This window comes from Dermacentor variabilis, chromosome 1 (assembly GCF_050947875.1).
Source record: "Dermacentor variabilis isolate Ectoservices chromosome 1, ASM5094787v1, whole genome shotgun sequence".
Taxonomy (NCBI): Eukaryota; Metazoa; Arthropoda; class Arachnida; order Ixodida; family Ixodidae; genus Dermacentor; species Dermacentor variabilis.
The window spans coordinates 235967221-235986124 of record NC_134568.1 but is presented as its reverse complement, the minus strand read 5'-3'; the positions used below and the strand labels follow the sequence as shown (position 1 = coordinate 235986124).

Below are 18904 nucleotides of genomic sequence, written 5' to 3'. Positions count from 1 at the left end.
GGTGCATTAATTGAATATCATACGGGCGTAATCTTGGGTGCCATTGTTTTATCGAACAGGTGCCTTGGTTTCCAAGTAGGACCAAACCTTGGAGACCCAGGCTACACAAGCTGGCAGGAGGATCATGTGTGCCAGAAAAACACTGACTCTAAGTCTGGGAGGATGGAGGTTGAGACAGCTGTCATCCTTTTCTCACGTTCGGTCCAAAGCACAACTTTTGTTACACAACGCTTGTGTCTGACGGAGATACCGCCACCTTCTCTGCCCTTGTGCAAGAAAATGTTTATGGACTGGTCCCCATTTCGAAAGAGGAATGCCTGAACCACGTCCAGAAGAGGATGGGGACAGCACTGCGCAACCTTGTGCAGAAAAGTGACAAGGCTTTAGGAGGGAAGGGCAGGCTGACAAAGGCCCTCATCGACAAATTGACCGACTATTATGGCTGCGTCCTACGGAACAATTCCAACGATGTGGCTGCAATGCAGCGTGCAGTGATGGCATCGTACCACGACGTGACAACAACGGATGAGGGTCCTCACCACGACTTGTGCCCTGAGGGTGCGGACTCGTGGTGTCGTCATAACGCCAGCAAGAGTGATGGTGCGCCACTTCCGAAGCATCGGTACAATCTTCCAGGCTATGTTGCAGAAGCACTGCTACCTGTTTATGAGCGCCTCTCACAGGCTTCTCTTCTGCAACGCTACCTGGGAGCAAAGACGCAGAATGCATCAGAATCATTTCACTCCGTGCTGTGGTCCCTGATGGCCAAAGCGCAGCGTGCATTGCTGATTGCTATGGAGACAGCACTGCATGAGGCAGTTTTAAGATATAATGCTGGCTGCAACAGGGCCACCCAAGAGCTATGTTCACAAGTAGGGCTAACACCTGGCCACCTGGCCATTCAACGTGCAGCCGAGAAAGATTCTCTGCATTTGAAAAAGGCCAAGAAGAAAGTGCCTAAGGACATCTCCAGTTACGCTACAGGGTCATTTTAGAACAATGTATGTGCTCAAAACTTTCAAAGCTCATTTTCTCAAGATGACTTTTTTGGCTGGTGAGACTGCTTTTTCCTGCCGTATCTCTTTAACTGCTCATCAGATTTTCATGTTTCTTTTTTATTGTGTATCTGAATAAATTTCTGAGGGCAAGACAAGCCCATTTCATTTACATATTGTGTCTCTGATGTGTGATATTTAATAAAAATTTGATAAAATCTTAATCACCAACACTAAATTCAGTGGTCTGCTCAAATTTTTCAGCAAGGAAATTTAAAAAAAAGGGCTCTGTCTTGCCCTGAGGTATCCATCTGGGAATCATCCTACTGAATTTCACAGTTGCAGCACCTTTTGAAAATTCTCCAGGCCAGGAATGAGAAAACCATGTGCACCATTCTGACATATTGCTGCAACTTAAGAACCAGTGAACATAACTGCATGAACTTTTGTAGTTCTGCTAATGCTTTTGCTATGAGTCTATCCTGAAAATTTCATGAAGATATCTCAATAAACAAAAAAGTTCGTATTTGAGGGTAGCCTCCCCCAATTTCATGCCCAATTTCGTGCCCCCACTGAGGCAGATGCCCCATTTCATTCCTTTCATCACTTTCCGCACTCTCATGAGAAAAAAAAAAGCTACAACCAAACTTGCCTTGACTTTACTATATGTAGGCTTTATAATGGTTGTGGCCAACAACAAAAAAGGCGCCTTTTGATTCTTCTCGTCTGTACTTGTGGGCATGCAACAAATCGCGAGCTGCAACGATAGTAGCCACGTTTACACCGATACGTTGGAAGTGTACCCCATTCATATGCAGACGCTTGTAACACAGCTAAGATATTCGCCCACCCTTAGCGGAAACATGCCTTATTAGGATAGCAGTGCAGACAAATGCCACAGTTTCCGCAGCATGCCCGCCATGTGTTTCTATGTCACTGGCAGCTAAGCACGCCCATCTCCATTTTTGACCCCTCTAAGTGGACATGGCTACATTATAGCCGCAAACTTGCCGATATTAGGGAGTTTTAGAATAGGGGCCCCAAACGTTTTGGGGCCCCAAAGAAATAGCGTCAAAGCCACTGCGCATGCGCGAGACGCAAACTGCCTTTGGGTTTTGCGTTGGGACCGCTATTTAACCGATTTAGCGGGAGCCCAAATAGCGGCCCCAAAAGTTTTGCATCGGCAAACATGGCGGCACCCATCGAAGCGACGGCTCTAACCTAGCACCAAACTGGGTTCGATTCGCAGTAACGCGTGAAGTTCGCAAGCTAGGAGAAGTGACTGCGGTTATCGCTTTCTCTCAACTAGGGTGTGTTATGAAGATTGACTCATTAGACGCCGCTGATTTTGAATTCGATTGTGGATTTTATGGCTCGTAGGCCTAACACTGCTAAGCTTGGCTGGTGAAGGCTAGTAAAGTTGGTTTGCTCAAAACTAAGCGCAACTAAATGCTTGCTGCTTACAGAATAGCCTCTAAATTGTAATTAAATGCGCAAGTCAAAATTATTATTCCTATCATAAAATGGTATATTTTATTTAATTATTTCTAATAGCTTTTCTTTGACACCGTAGTGGCGCTGTCAGCGCAAGACGCTATCCGCGAATGTAAAACCCTATTCTAAAGCTCTTCACTCCTTCGTGTCCCAATGCTAACACCCGCAAAGCTCTTTGGGGCCCCGAACTATTGGGGCCCCTATTCTAAAACTCCCTATTAACAATATTATTCATTACTGGTACAGAACAAACTGTTTCAATGCACATAATGCACTCACGAGAAGAAAAAGAATCCTGTTCGCTGCGTTCAGCTTGTTCTGCCGGCCGCCTGTCACGAATTTCAGCGCTCCAGAAATGGACAGAGACACAAATGAAATATGGTAAAGAACATTTGTCTTGAAGAAAAAAAATAACAAAAGAAAAAAAAGAACTAACTACCCTGGCACACTATAAACACTATATACACTAGACACACTCCAAGAACTAGCTACAGTGAAACCTCATTAAACCGTAGTTGACCGGAGCTTGGAAAAAGAATGTACTAAACAGTAGTACTGCTTAACCGAAATAGCATGAGATCGCCTACTTACCTGTCAAAAACGGAACTCAGAGAGACTGCGATGAAAGGGGAAAAAAGATGCAGTATTTATTCAGTTCGCGCGACAAAAGTGTTATTTTCGTTTGATGCCACAGCGGCCTAGCAGCGAAGACAGCAGCCTCAAACTTACTGAAGCTGCAAGCCAGCTTTTCAGCCAGCCCCCTCTTCTCGGCAAACACTCTCATGGCAGATTCCTCGTTGCGTATTGCGTTGCGTATATAGAGTGTTGCGTATTCTCCATGCATGTGCACAGTTTTTATTGCGGGATGCTGTTCTCGTCGTGGCGATTGCATTCGTGAGGCTGGCATAACGAGCAGTTTCTGCCACTGTCGGGCCTGAATCACCCGTGCTGTCCCTTTCTGTGTCCTCATCACTGTCGCTAGTCGACACTTCGGCAACAACAGAGGCAACGGTGGCAAAAAGTCAAACCTCGTAGCCGGCATCTCTTCGCGGTCACCACAGTGCCGGCGAGCAACTTCTTCGCATTCCAAATGCCACACACCGTAGTCAACAGCAGATCCCGGTTGCGTGCCAGCACCGACTTCTTAGTGTCACGTTTGATGGTACGAACATTGCACGAACAATCTCTAATTTTTCTTCTATGCTGAGCACCCGACGTCTTCTTTATGCGAGCTTCAGCATGACGAGAGTCCTTGGTTGCACTACGCCACAACGCTCTCTGGCACGGCGCCGAAATGATGTTGATTTTGATGTGGCTTCATGCACAGACGCACAGGGTGCTTGGAGGCTGTTGTTCCAATCTCTGAGGCTTGTTTTGCTGGGCCGCCCGATGGAGATGACGCACTGCCGTGTTTGCGCGATGAAAAGTGGAAACACCATGTGTTAACCGAAAGATACGCAGTAAGCTGGTACGGTTTGTGCAGATACAAAACACATTATTTTCAATGGCCAATGAGTCGAGGATTTGACTTTACTACTTTTGAAACGAAACTACTGTTTATGCGGGTATGGTTTAGTGAGGGTTTACTGTATACACATAAACAAACAAGCCCTCAACTACATATTGTTCCTCCACTCGACTAACCAAAGCGATGTCACATGCAAATGAACGTTCTGACCATCGCCAGTCGTGTCGGACTCCAGCCCAGCGTGGCAAAAAGGACATTGGCCAGCGTGGTTCCGACGCAGCGTGGGCGTTGACCTCCAATGAGAGTGATGAGGTTGTAGTCTTCCGCAGTGACCCGCGTGGCACCAAACACTGTCTGGGCCAGTTGGTCATTGTGCCGCTGACGTGGCCAGGTGATTGCCTTCGTGTCATGGGACAGCATCCAATTACGGCAGTGTGGGGTTGGACTGGGGCCGCGGAACACAGCCACGGTGACGCAGTCGAGGCTCAGGAGCTAGAGTTGTCGCTGGCCAACTCACGAACGTCCCCTCTCCGGTCCGTGGTCCCCGCAGCTGCTATCTCCAGTCTCCAGAGCACAGCTGGAGAAGCCACTGTCTTGCTTCTCGACCACGTCAGCAATGCCAGCTCATCTCCGCCTGTGTCTCCTTTTTCTTCATTTCTTCTTCTTTCTCGCCTGCGGGTCCCTTCTCCATTTTGTCGACAGGCGTCTTTTGTCTTTTTCACATTGTCATACAGGTCTTGCCGGTGACTCGTGACACCACCATTTTTGTTTTGGTGTCCCGCACTGGTACAGCGGCAGCTGCCTGTTTTGTTGACCTGTTGTCATCCCACAGCGATTGTGGGATGAAAAAAATCTTTTTCTTTTCGCCGGAAGTTTAACCTGCGTAATGATCGCACCCCTGAATTTGCGTCAATTTTTTTTTACAAGCAAGTGCAATCATTATGCGAGTAAATACTGTAAGTGAATTAACAAGCATGGTGTCAGCTTGGACAAACAAACATGAACACATCACACTCAATGAGCGCAGAAGCTCGCTGTGAAAACGCTGGTGTGAGGAAGTGCAGCAGCAGCAGCGAGTGACGTGACCTTCTTGCGGTCTGTCGCTTCAATGCAAGAGTGGCGAGAACACAGTGTACAAAGGTATGACCTGTTTGTCGATCCCTTTCAAGATATGGCGCACGCTACTGTGCAAAATACGCACTTGTTGGCAGAGTCAAAACAACCTTCCCCCCTTCTCTCTCCCGCTGCCTCCCCGGTTTCCTACATATATGGTGCGATGCTCAGTTCCCCTTATGCCTGGTTGCGAAATGCGTAGTTGCTGCCAAAGCACATTGCCGCTCGCCCTCCCTCCCTCCCTCTCTCCCATCCCCGCCGCCTTTCGTGTGACTTAATGTAAGTGGCATTGTGTGTCGAACCCTTTTTGTACCATAATGTGTGCAAGAGAAAGGAATTTCAAATGGCGGTTAGTATCTAAAGGGATACAATCGTATGGTTGAATTACAAGTGACTACTTTCGAATGAATGCACCTCAATTTGCGCACGGTGAGACCAAGAACTGCCAAAGCAGAGCAGTGTCATGGTCCGTATAAAGTCCAGTTGCAATAAGATCATGTCATGCCCTGCGCGCTGTGTGTTTTGGGTGCGAATGAAAGCGTGTGAGGGTGAAACAAGAAGGATTGTGGCTTGATCAGAGCAGTCTTCCTACAGGAGCAAGGAGAAAGGGGGAGGGGGGGGCATCTCTGTCAGCACGGCTGAGCACACATAGTGCAAAGAGTTGCATGCCGAGATGACGTGGCATCATGTGTGCTGTCTTCCCGCGCATTTAGTATTGGAGGTTGCATACTCAAGAGTTTCAGATACACATTGAAGTGAGAGGCAGACAAATGATTCGCTCCCTGCTGCTGGCGCTTTTCATGATAGCGTTGTCCCACATTAGGTGGACACTATCAGCCAGGATGGCAAAGTGGACGTGAAAGCATAGCTGGCTTTGCTTCGTACCGCCAATGTGAAGACATCGTCGACACTGCATGAAATTGCATCTTTTGTCGCCGACACACACAAAAAAAATCCTGATTAAAATTTACGGTCTCTCCCATTTGAGAATATTGATCGTCAACTGTGCTTATTTGCATAAAGCTTTGAATTTCAATGTAACAAAATTTTGATGCAGCGAAGCAAATTGCTGATTTTAAACACTTAATTATATCAAAGTTTAAAGGGACACTAAAGGTTACCAGAAACTCAAGTTAAAGTGGTAGAGCAATGTTCTAGAACGTCTAAGGCGTCAATACAATCGCGAACAGAGCTTTAGTAACCGAGAAATTGAGGTAAATGCATGACACGATTTGAGACCCCCCAGCGACATTCCGGTACTAGCCCGATGACGCAAGGACTCCTCATAATTTGTGTTACTAATACTCAGCTACTTGTATTAAAAATATCATTTCATTCGATTTTAAGACGGAAAAAAATGCTACTTGTCTACGTCTATTCGATTCTAAGAAAAAATAACATTTTGACGTTACCCTTCAGTAATATGGGTGTTCGAAAGGTTTTGTTTTCGCTCGACTCTGCGCGCTCGACTCTGCGCCGCGCACTCTTTGGAGTTTCAGTAGTTTCGTTATCGCGTCGTGCTGTAAGGGTTCTGCTGGCTCGCGAAACTTTCATTTGGAACAAGCAGCGAGAATGCCACGTCCATTTGATGTCGTGGGAAGCCCTCATTGCTTTCCCGCTCCGGAGAGCCGGTGTCAAGGCCGCCGTCGTTGTACGCAACGACGCCGGCAGTGCGAGCCCTCAGCAGCAGGTCGCGCTCGTCGGTGCTCAAATCGCTGAAGTTGAGCCCACCATCGCGAGCCAATCTGTCGGTGTCAGGGTCCATTGCGACGAGCGTCGAAGTTAGCGTCATAGAATGAAGTACCAGCTTATGGGCGTCTTGCGCTGGAGTTTGAGGTATAGTAGCGGCGCCTGGTGGCGGTGCGGGAAACGACAACTGGGTCGTGCCAGCTTGGGTCGTATTGAGCCCTGGCTGTGGCGAAGCACGTTTCTAGGCCGAGTTTTGCGTCGATTGGCACATTTTTATTCCCTGTTGCGAGTGCGAAAAGGCTCGTCGCTTCTCATAGACCACGCCGACCACGCTGCGAGCTCGCTGCAGCCTATAGTTTAACGAAAACGGACTCTCCGTGTGCCGTGGGACGTAATGTGGGACGTAATTCGTTTCTCCTTCCGCTAGCCACCATACTCCCGCTTTCGCTCTGCTGTCGGCTCTGTCTTGGCTCTGTTTCTGGCCGCGCGTTCGCGTTTTGCGCAGAAAAGCCGTGGCGCCGTCTGCGGACGCCGTTCTACTCACCGATGGTGCAACGTCACTATGAGACCATGATGTCAGTACTCCTCGATCGGAGGGCGGGCGATTTGAACTGCGCTAGAGGTATGTGGACGCTTCAGAACGCATTTTCTCTTAAAATAAGTCTCTCCTTGGCACGAAACAAGCGTTTCGAGGTTTCTGTGATGGTATTTCAACAGTCCACGTTGACTTAATAGTAACCTTTAGTGTCCCTTTAACTGTGGTTGATCAGTCTTATGAGAGCCCTGGCCTGCAAGTCAAGACTGTCGCTCTAGTGTACTGTACCTTTAGGTTAACACAAGCATTCTCATTGACCTCTGTCTCGGAAGCCTTATTTTAACTATTGTAGTGAGTCAGTGATCGAACAAAGAATAATTGTTTGTTTACTGTTATGAATTGTCCAGTTCACTCCTTGCAACATCGTGAAAAAGATTGCTTGGATTACAACACTGCTTGGATTACCGGCATGATAACCCTCAAAACACTGCACTCTGAAGTGCTCTTTCTCACACTACCTATACCGAATCCTTGTTTTCATGCAAATGCTCTTCCTGCTGCTGTCTTATTTCAAGCAGCAAACGGTACAACAGCGTGTCCGTGCCGGGATCACTAGCTATCATGTATACTCTGTTTCATACATAGCAGGAAACACTACGACCAGAAGATAGAGCGCCACATATGAAGGATAGTTGTACGTGCCATTTTAATGTAAAATGATTGTATTTTTCTGTGTATAACCCACGTCCCCAATAACCCTGCTGATGGAATGACTCCCTATCGTAGTGGCTAAAACGAGCCATGTTTTTCTCATTAAATGTGGACTTATATATTTACTTCTGCACTAAAAGTCGCGAAAAATGACCTTTGGCGCCCCACGTGGCAAAAACATGAAGCTGCATAAGAGGCCTACCATGTGACCTTTTACTAGTATACGGGGTTCCTGGTCTTTTGATTAGTATTGAAATGCAGTATGCTTTATATTTCAGTTTTTCCTGACTTACAGTGTACAGATAAGTGAGCAGAAAAGTGACGCTGCCTTCGCCTTCATTATCGATAAGTTGGCTTGGCTCGTCTATTGACAGAACAACGATGATGAGGGCCAGTCAGCCATGATCTAAGTGCGGTACAAATATAAGAAATGTCTGTACAGCAGCATGAACTTATTGCACCAGCTTTTTATTTTCAAAAGTGGTTGAAAAGGTCGAAATGCAGGTGGGTAACCACAGTTACACTCACTCCTGTGAAAGCAGAATGATGGGTGGCTTTGACAATTTGCGAGGTGGGCTATCGACATCGCTCTCGCTTCTCAGCGTTACTGGAGGAGGGACTCTTACTTTTTTTAGATGCTGCTCAGATTGAAAAACATTCTGTTAAATATCCACGCTCTTTTGAAGGTAACCGCTGCAGATGTAAACACAACTGAGGGTGAGCTTTGCATTGTGCCAACGAAGTCCTTAAAAATCAGTTGTCAGTCCCTTTAAGACGCTCTGTGAGGCCATTGGTCTGAGGGTGGTACGCCATTGTCAATTTGTGTTTTGTAGCACAGAAGTGCAAGAGATTTTGGACAGCCTTTGATGTCAAATAGCAGCCCAAATCTGTGAGGAGCTGTCAAGGAGAGCACCGTGGTGAGGTATAACGGCTTTGAGGAGGAAGCCGGGGACGTCAGTTGTGCAGCTGGTTGGGAGAGCTTGAGTGGTTGCGTACCGGGTCGTGTAGTCGGTAGCAACTGCTATCCACTTATTGCCGCAGGCAGATAGCGGATGACCACGCTGAATCTGAGCAAAAACAGCGCCAATGCCGTGACCTCTAGCATCTGTATGGATTTCAGTGGGTGCTGAAGAGTCAAAATGGGCTAAAATTGGGGAGCTTGTCAAAAGTCTGATGAGTGCTGCGAAGGCTATGTTCGGCCTGCCACTGTTCCCACGCGTAAGCGACATCATTCTTTAAAAGCCCAGTGAGAGGGCGCATAATGTGAGCCAAATTTTGAGCAAAGCAATGAAAGTATGAGCATAACCCTATGTAGCTGTGAACGTCCTTAACTGAGCACGGAACAGTGAAGTCTTGCACGGCTTGAACTTTCGCCAGGTCAGGTTAAATTTCATTAGCATTTACAAGGTGCCTGAGAATGGTTATTTCACGATGACTGAAGTGACACTTCGACAAGTTGAGCTGAAGTTTTGTAGCGCGATACACAACAAGGACAGTCGTGAGATGCTCAATGTGCATTTCAGAGGTTGGAGCATAAACTATTACGTTGTCGAGATAACATAGACAGATAAATAGTCCACATCAAGCCTCGGAAAAAGGTGTCCATTGTTCTCTCGATCGTCGTTGGGGCATTGCGAAGCCCAAAGGGCATGACTGAAATGAAAAAGTCCATCAGGCGTAATAAAGGCCATCTTCTCGCAATCGTTCTAATCAATAGCAGTCTGCCAGTAGCCCGGGCGGGGATCAATCGATGAAAAATATTTCGCCCCATGTAGACAGTCAAGTGGGTCATCGATACGAGGCAGTGAAGGCACATCCTTCTTGGTGATATTGTTCAGATGGCGATATTGTTCAGATGGCGATAATCAACACAAAATCTCTAGGTTTTGTCTTTTTTCTTGACCAGAACTGGTGAGGCCCACGGGCTAGAGGAAGGCTCGATGATGTTCTTCAGCATCATTGCAACTTCGCTTTGAATGATAATGCGCTCTGCAGTAGACACGCGGTAGGGGCGGCGATGGATGGGACTTGTGTTACTAGTGTGGATCTGATGAGTGACTGGCTGTCTGGCCGAACGGGCGGTCATCGAAATAAAAAATATTGCGATAACTAAACAGAATACACCTAAGGTCTTCAGTTTGAGCTGGAGAGAGGTCGGTAGCAATAATTTTATTGATGTTGGGGTAGGGTGACAAAACTAAACAGGAACATGTGACAATAGGGCTGACAGAGGCAGAAATAGTGGGCGCAAGCGGAAATATCTGGCACTTGTGCACAGGTGTGAGACGAGCCACTGCCACATTACCGGGAAGAACATGTGCAACAGGCCCAAAGTTGAGAACGAGAAGCCAAGTAGAATTATCGACAATGGTGACAACGGTACTTAAGAGCAAAATGCCATGCTGTAGAACGTCGACAAGAGGAGAGACGATGTAGTCGCCATCAGGAACATGTGGTCGAGTGTTAAAAGGTACAGCAGTAGCGGCTTGAGGCAGCAACCGAGAGAATTCAGCAGAAGACAGGGACAGATGATGTGCATCAGAAACAAAGTAGCTGTCAGAAGGAAGGTACAACAACATGACATCTGTAGTGTAGTCTATTAGGGCAGAATGGGTCGAAAGAAAGTCCAGCCCTAAAATCAGGCCATGTGGACAATGCTCTAAAACAATAAATAACGTGGTGGTTTGATGGCCTGCAATCGTTACTCATGCTGTACACATGCCGACAACCGGTGGCGTACTGCCGTTGGCAACTTGTACTGTGCACGGTGTGGTAGGCATGAGGACCTTTCCGATTCTTTTGTGAAGGGCGGCAATCATTACAGACATCTGCACACCGGTGTCGACAAGGGACTTGACTGGGACTCCATCCACCTCAACGTCTAATATACTTCCAAGGGTAGGCAATGGGATCAGAGGATTTGCATGCTGGGTCATTGATGCAGCGTCACGTCTGGGAGCTGCACCGATTTGGTTTTCTGTGGCATGAACGCGGGGGAAGAAGAACAGCGGGCTTGTGGCGAATGAAACCGATCCGATAACTAATACCCCTGTCACGTGGGAAGCCTTAATGTCATTCGAATCGAATGGCATTCGATGCATCGAATGCCATTCGGTCTCTTGCGGTGCTACACAGTAAAATATAGTGGCATTCGCAAATGATAGCAATGACGATCTGGAACAAAATTTGTGAAATTCAAAGAAATTTTGGGCCTATTAAACGCGTTTGAGAACTTTTGCGAGTACTTTTAAAATGGACGGTAACATTTTGACGCCAATTATTCACAACTAAAAGTACTTCGATCAACACATTGAATGTGGCCGACCGCCGCGATGAACTCCTGATGCAGAGAGTAATAACGCTTGAGCACAGCTTGCGGTGAAAATATCATCGCGGCAAAAATAATTACTCCTTTTTATAAGTGTAAAAAAAAATATCTTCTGACTCTGCTGATGCACGCATTATTTTTTCGCGTTGCAGGTTGCTGTTGTCTATCTGGGGTCAAGAGTATACATTCGGTTCGAAATCGAATGCGAATGAGTTCCCCTAATTCATTCGATGGCAAATGTGCTTCCATTTGAATGACATTAAATTTTCCCATGTAAATCCTGATTAGTGGGATTATATGCGAATGACATTAAATCTTCCCGTGTGACAGGGGTATTATGGGCGATGGTGACCTGCTGGTTCAGAAGGTCATAGGTACGTTGTCGGTATTCGTAGATGGAGGCACAAAGAAATGGGGGGCACCTTGATCTGGACGGTCAGACGAGAAGCTCCACCTAGGGAGCGTTGACCAACGACTGCGGCAATGACGAGCGATCTGCCCAACACGCGAGCAATTGAAACAATTTGTTCTGTCGTCCAGTGTTCTCCAGTCAGCCGGGTAACGACGGCGAGTTGGAACCGCTGAAAACATGGAAGCAGTGGCTGGGCGGAGCTGGTCCTGACTGACAGCGGCATCACGAATGGGGCAGAGATAGGAGAACTAAATTTGCCATCTCTTGTCTGAGAACGGCCTGTGTAAGCGAGACAGAAGATGCATCTTCTGGGCAATGCCGATGAGGAACAGCGAGAGACGTAGCTTCGAGCTCGTGATGAGTTAACCACGTCAATTTTTCTTGTCTGGACACATGAGGTCCACGTGGCTGTTTCTCACACGAAGACGTCGAAGCTGTATTTGGTAGCCTGTTGAATTGCTGCATAATGCGGCCACTCTTCATCAGTTCGAAATTGCGGCACACTCGATGATCGCATTTACATACCTGCCAACCCTCCCGATCTGCCCGGGAGACTCCCGATTTTTGACTGAACTTTCCGATCGTACGATCACTGTCTTGTATCTCCTGAAAAGTGGTCTCTGTTCGTGCAATAATGGTTTTTGCGAAACCAGCACCATGGAATGTACAGACACATGTAATCGTCAGCATCACCAACAATGGCTGCACTAGCACCATCGGTATCATAGACTAAACAGCCGACTATGGTGCCTAGTAAGCTGACCAAAGCCAGAGCCAATGTAGCTCCTGCATTTCATGCATGCTTTCCTACATAGTGCATCTTGTTGCTGCTGCTTGTGTGTATGATTAGTGTTGGCTAGGCTGTGTGTGTGCAGTGCACTGTGTAAAGTTACAATCCTCGTGTGCTTGATGCCATGGCGCTATCGAAGCCCAAGAAAAGGTATTCGCAGAAGTTTTTACGATGTTATACTTCTGAATTTCCGTGCTTTTGGGCATCAAGAAAAGAACATCTTGCATTTTGTACGTGTGCATGTGATGTCAGCGTGTCTCACGGTGGCAAAGGTGACTTGAAACTGCATGTTTCCATGGTGAAGCATCAAAGCTATATTCGCACCACTGAGCAGCAAGACAACATAGTGAACTTTCTCCGGAACAACTGCGACGACAGTGTCATACGTGTGGAATGCCTGTTTACGGGATTCCTCATCGAACACAACCTACCCCCTTAGTGCCAGCTACCACATTGGGCCTCTTCTACGCAAAATGTTTCCGAAATGCGACGAGGCAAAGCGTTATGAATGTGGACACAACTCTGAAACGCAACTCTGAAGAATGCGGAGGCGGCCAACCTGAAATTTATTTCACAGGCAGCGCTCTTGAGTCTTCGTTTCTGTATTCAGAGTTTCCCTCAGCTGCTGCGCCGAGATTCCAATGAATCTGCTGAAGCCGCTTTAGATGGTCTTGAAGCTGAGTTTGCCACACTACAGGTGTACAGTCTTCAAGAGGACATTCTGAATGAAAAAAGCTGGGACGTGCAGTGGTCTATGGTTGGAAAAAGGAAAAACACTGATGGAAAACACGTCTCACCAAGTTAAGGTGATGCTCGATTTACTCGTGATACCGCATAGCAAGGCAGATGGCGAGAGGATTTTTAGCACAGCGCAACCCTCCAACATCTGCTGCTAGTGAAGGGCCATCAGTCTGGGCCGTGTTTTGAGCAAAGCCACTCTGACAACTTTTTGAAGTGAGCAAAGTCTGCTACTGCAAGGTCCCTGCAAAAGGACTCATCGAACACCGCCTGACAGTTGAACGAAACACCCCAGGTCCCACTGGAAACTGAAACAGTGAATGCACCCCCCCTCCCCCCCTTCCCCCCCGCGTTGGCGCAAATAAAAAGTCTCCCAATTTGATCTCGCCAGGTTGGCAGGTATGCATCCAACGAGTCATACTTTAAGTAGGTTGAATGCGTCATCTGCTATGCCCTTCAGGATGTGGCTGATCTTGTTATGTCTCGTTCATGTCTTTGTCATCTTTATGGCAGACCGCGAGGACATCTTGAATATATGCCACCTAAGATTCTGTCGATGTTTGAGCACGGGTCGATAGCTCCTTCTTCGCTGCCAGCTGACGGCCTAAGGGCTTTCCAAAGAGGTCTAGAAGCTTCTGCTTGCAGACGTCCCAACTCGTTATGTTGTGTTTGTGGGTTTTGTACCATGCTAGCACTGTGTCTAAGAGACAGAATGTCACATTCGCTAGCATTAGTGTTGGGTTCCACCAATTATTTTCGCTTGCATGCTCATACCAGGAAACCCAGTCTTCAATGTCCGTACCATCGATGCCATTGAAGGTCCCAGCGTCTCCCGGCTGGGACAACATGATGGAAGTCATAGTCTGAGGCACCAGAGGTGGGCGGTCGGTCATTGTGGTGCTTTGGCATTCGATCATCATGTCAGAGCTCATGCGGTGACTGCTGCAGAGCTCCGTGTTGGTACCTCGCATGTCGACCAAAATGTTGCGAGGTGGAGACAAGCACGAATGTTGTTTATGCAAGGCGAATGCTGAAGGCACCAGCTGACACTAGAACACAGTGGCTGAAGCGCCCCAGCAACAACACTTCTTTGTCATCATTGTTTGTCTGCATGTCCTGTTCTGCATCGCGACAATATTATGCTGGAAATAAATTTTTTTATTGGAAAAAAATTGACCAGCAGTTATGATACTTCCTAATGAACATTTTGAGCGCAGCTGTTTACGTGTTTTGAATTCGCGATGTATTGTGGCAGAGAACTTGATTCTGAATGACAGGGTCCTCTCAGCAGCAGCACTGAGCCTCTGTAGCAGACGAAGCACTTCCACCAGTTGTGTCGCTCATTGTTCAGAAAGAACTGCCTTTGTATTATGATTTATATTGTCATATGGTAGTGACAGTAAAGAACGACACAGTGTCGAAATTATGAGTTACAAATTTAACTCTTTATTGGGTGAACTTGTGCCCAGCAAAACAAGTAACACTCAATCACAAGGATAACGGCGAGCAGAGTTGGCGATCGACGAAAATTTGATCTGTGGGTCAAGCGCGTCAACTTTTATACATCACAAGTTGAAGGTCGTAGTGTAATCGCTGCTGCCCACGTTGCTTCCAGAAAGTACTGCACAATTCAGGTCGTGCATATAACCATATTGCAAAAAGCTTTTGTGACAACAGCCGACGGATAGAACAATCGATAATATTTAAGAAACTTCTGATACATGCGGGCGTTTCGTGCATTGAGGAATTATCCTTCACTTTTATACAGTGGAATCTCGATAATCCGAACTCGAAGGGGCCCGAAAATTTCTTCGAATTAAATGAAGTTCGAATATAAAAGAAAGTCTTGTTCTTGAAGTATTCGTGCACCATAACACGATGTACGAACGGTACGAGTCGTGAAATATCGCGCCATTTAAGCAGACATTGAGCGAGCACCATGAAACTGCCCACGCTGGCCCAACGCTCGCTTCCCAATAACGGCAGAAAAAGAAACTTCAAGGAGGAAGCTGGCGCCGGGCTGGCGGGGCGACGGGCGTGCACGCGGACAGTCGAAGGTGAGGGAGTTACAAGGGAGTTGACATGGAGGGCGAGGGGAGCATAGTTGCGAGGAAGGGCGTGAGGGAAGTGGATCTGCTTTCTTGCAGGCTTGATGGATGGTGCTAATTACCTCTGCCACCTAAGACTGCCACCGCTGCAGCAGAGTTGCCGAGGCCGGACTGGGTCTCTGCCGCTGCTTCCCTCTGCGTGCTCGCCTCCTGACAGATCAGTGCTGTGTTTACGTTCTTGGTCCTGCATTTTTAACGCGAGTAATGTCTTTTCAAGGTGACGAAGTCGTTTCCACTGATCATAATCATGTTGGTGCTTTCCCTTCTGTTGCAGCGTTGCTGCATTCAAAAGACAAGGAGAATGAGGTACTGGGTGTTGCCTTCGCGTAGTTGTATTCAGGGATTGTCTTGTCGTACAGAATCGGATATGGCGCACTGTCGTCAACAACCTTTTCATCGGGAGGTCTCGGTTTAGACTCGCCATTGTAAAAAAAAAAAAACAAGCGGAAGCAAAAGCTAATGTGAGCAGATCATAGTATGAAACAAGCAGCCCGGCTGAACCAGACAAGAGTACGAATAGAGCGGTCGGATGGGTCCGCATGACACCAGTTTCCCGTGTGTATGTCACTGTAGGGGCCACTCTTATTGGTCTCCTCCGCTCGCGGCGAGCTGCAAAAAAAAAATCAGCCCAGGACTTGATTCCTCCCGCGACTTGTGTTTTGCTGCTAGTGTGATTGGGGCATTATGGCTCAACACAGAAACGGCGACCTTGCTATTTGAGAGAAGGTGAAATTTTTGTTCGCGCATGCCGTTGAGGAGTCTTTCCTAAGCTTTTCCTCCATAGCGGGGTAAGAGCAACGCTGGTCAAAGGCGCCGCCACATGATATGGCGCGCAGCTGAGAACATTGTCGGAGTGCTGTATGATCGCAAACTCTTGCGTGTTCGAATTACCGGGCGTTTTCACCCATTGGAATACACAACTTTGACAAGACCACAGCGGCGTCAGTTCTAATAAACCGGAAGTTCGAATAAAGCGCGCTCGAAATAACTAGATTTGACTGTATATTGCACGACACTAAATTCCTAACTCAAACATACAAAAACAGCCAATTTCCCCTTAGTAAGGAAAGAGTTAAGCAAACTTGGCTTTTGCTGGTTATTTTTCTCCTCAGTCCGTCAAGATTATTGAAATTGTGAACAATGCATTATGTGTAATCAGGATGTCACGATTCCAGAGAACACAGCAATTTGCAGTGCCGTGCTGATGGTGGTGTTCATTTGTGTAGTTTATATTTCTTGGAGTGCTGGCCTGGCGGGGATTACAGCCATCCAGAATATCTGCTTCTGATGGTGTCGCGTAGTTGCTCACTGTTTCGTTAGTTGCAAATGTGCACAATATTTTGGGTTACAGATTTGTTATTTTAGGTGCTTCTGATACGCAGAAAAGATAAAATTTGTTTGGTAACTTGAAATATTCAGTGTTTTGAAATTTGTAGTACTGAACCATTTTTACATTCAATAATGGGCTTATTTATGGCTGAGGAGTTCTCAAATTTCTGGTAATTCCGAAAAATCATTAATCTGAGGTTTGTAGTGATGAGATTTCACTGTAATGCTTTTGCAACATTTGTACTCAGTATCAAATCTGTTCCTGCTTGTTGATTGCATTCTAGAGCTATTATACCATATTCACGCACCCCTGGAAAAAAACAAAGAACAAAAACTTCCGGTATTTTGATTACTTCTTTGGTCGTTGGCTACAAACTCATGAACAATTCGTATTTAGATTGCAATCCTGGGAAAGGTACAGAAGGTTGTGGACATCTGTTGGACATTATTTAGCACACCATTGCACAGAAGTCAGAAGACGAATACCAATCCTTACAGTTCAGGTGTTGCATTCTGCCTGAATAACATGTTCTTTACTTCACTTTTAAGAACGTTTCTGGGTTTATTAAAGTAATGTCATTGCCTATTTTAGTCATGATTAAAGACTTCTGCAGCAAAAGTGGTAGCATTCTGTAGTTCTTGTTCATGAAGCCCTGAGCGTTTTAATTCATGCACATGGAGGTCTTGTACACCATCCATTCCACGTGAACCTTTTGGTGGCCTTTGGGCTTGTCCTACGTGGTATGGTGTGGGTCCTTGTGGTGATGGAGCTCGAGGTGGTGCAGGTAGTTCGCTGTTGCTGTTCACGTGTGCTGGTTTTACGCGGTCCAGCGAAACCACATCATGACGGCCACCTCTGTTGATCATAATATGCTTGTCTCCATGTTTCACTACCTTGAACGGCCCATCATACGGGGGTCAGAGTGGATGCTGTATGGGTTTGTGCCTCGCAAACACGTGCGAGCAAGAGGAGAGATCGCAATGCATGTGAACAAGCCATGCTGCTGGCGAACACGGAGGGACAGCTCGTAGTTTGCTCGTGATGTCCCGCAGTCGCAGAGCGTAGTTGGTGTTTACCTAGATGTTTGTGTCTTTACTGTCAGCGAAAAACTCCCTTGGAAGGCAAAATGTGGTTCCGTATACCAGTTCTGCCGAGCAGCATCCCATATCTGCTTTCAGAGCCATCCTAATACCCAACACAACGAAAGGCAGTGCCTCTGCCCAACTGTGACTCGCAGTTGCCGCCGGACTAGTCTTCAGCTGCCAATGGAACCTTTTCACCGTGCCATTGCTGAATGGGTAGGTAAGCAGTTCTTCTGATGATGGAGGATCCCAGGAGTTCTGTGATGTTCGCGAATAGGATGGACACGAATTGCGTTTTGCAGTCTGTAGTCACTGTTGATGGTACTCCGAACCGGGCTACCCAGCGGTCGATAAAAGCGCGGGCAACATTATCAACAGTTATGTCTGTAATGGGGACGGCCTCCGGCCACTGCGTGAAGCAATCGATGCAAATTAGCAAATGGCTTTGCCCCTAACAAGCAGTCAGGGGTCACACAGTGTCCACATGCACAATGGCAAATCGAGCGTCTGGCGCAGGGCAGGATCCCAAGGGCCCCACTGTTTGGCGCTGCACTTTGGAGCGCTGGCATGCGAGGCACTCTCGTGTCCAGCGTCGGACATCCTGGTTTTTTTCCCGGCCACACGAACCTCGCTGACATACCGCAGGGGCGCCTGCGTCAGCAGGCATTTGGTGCGGAACAACACCACGTACCCGAGCACACGAAAGTTGGACCCTCCTGTGTCTAACTGTGCGCAGCTTAGCAGTGTCCAAGGGATCCTGGGTGTTGAGCTGATGCTGAGTGTTTAGACCTCTAAGGCCCCTGGGCAGAGGCAACACACCAGTTTGGCTCGGCTTCACGTAGACGGCACCTCTTGATTGACCCACCCGGGGAAATCAGCAGTTGCCTTTTCCTGTCCTCCTCTTGAATCTTTTTGCTTTTTCTCCCACTTTTCCATCTTTCCTGTTTTGTCCTTGCTTTGTTTTACTTCCAATTTCTCCAGGGAGCAAGGGTTAACCTGGTGTAGTTAATCCTACCTTGGGTATATTAGGTTATAGTATCTATGTACAGCTGGCGTCTGCAACTCCTTCGAGTATCATAGCATCCCCTCGTTGGGCTCGGTGGTGGCTGCT

The 18904-nt window shown here is 47.2% G+C and overlaps 2 protein-coding genes across 3 annotated transcripts in view; both read left to right on the top strand.

Moving 5' to 3' along the window:
• Caper (RNA-binding protein 39-like protein Caper) overlaps positions 1-18904 on the top strand; it is an 86547-nt gene that overhangs the window by 24068 nt on the left and 43575 nt on the right. The gene's annotated exons all lie outside the window — the stretch shown is intronic.
• On the top strand, positions 57-1169 carry LOC142559928 (uncharacterized). Its single transcript, XM_075671627.1, has one exon. The coding sequence runs from the start codon at positions 339-341 to the stop codon at positions 993-995; it is 657 nt and encodes a 218-aa protein (XP_075527742.1). The 5' UTR covers positions 57-338; the 3' UTR covers positions 996-1169.

What these genes read in the sequence shown, in the direction of transcription:
- LOC142559928 (XM_075671627.1), top strand. Translation starts at nt 339, where the DNA reads ATGGGGACAGCACTGCGCAACCTTGTGCAGAAAAGTGACAAGGCTTTA.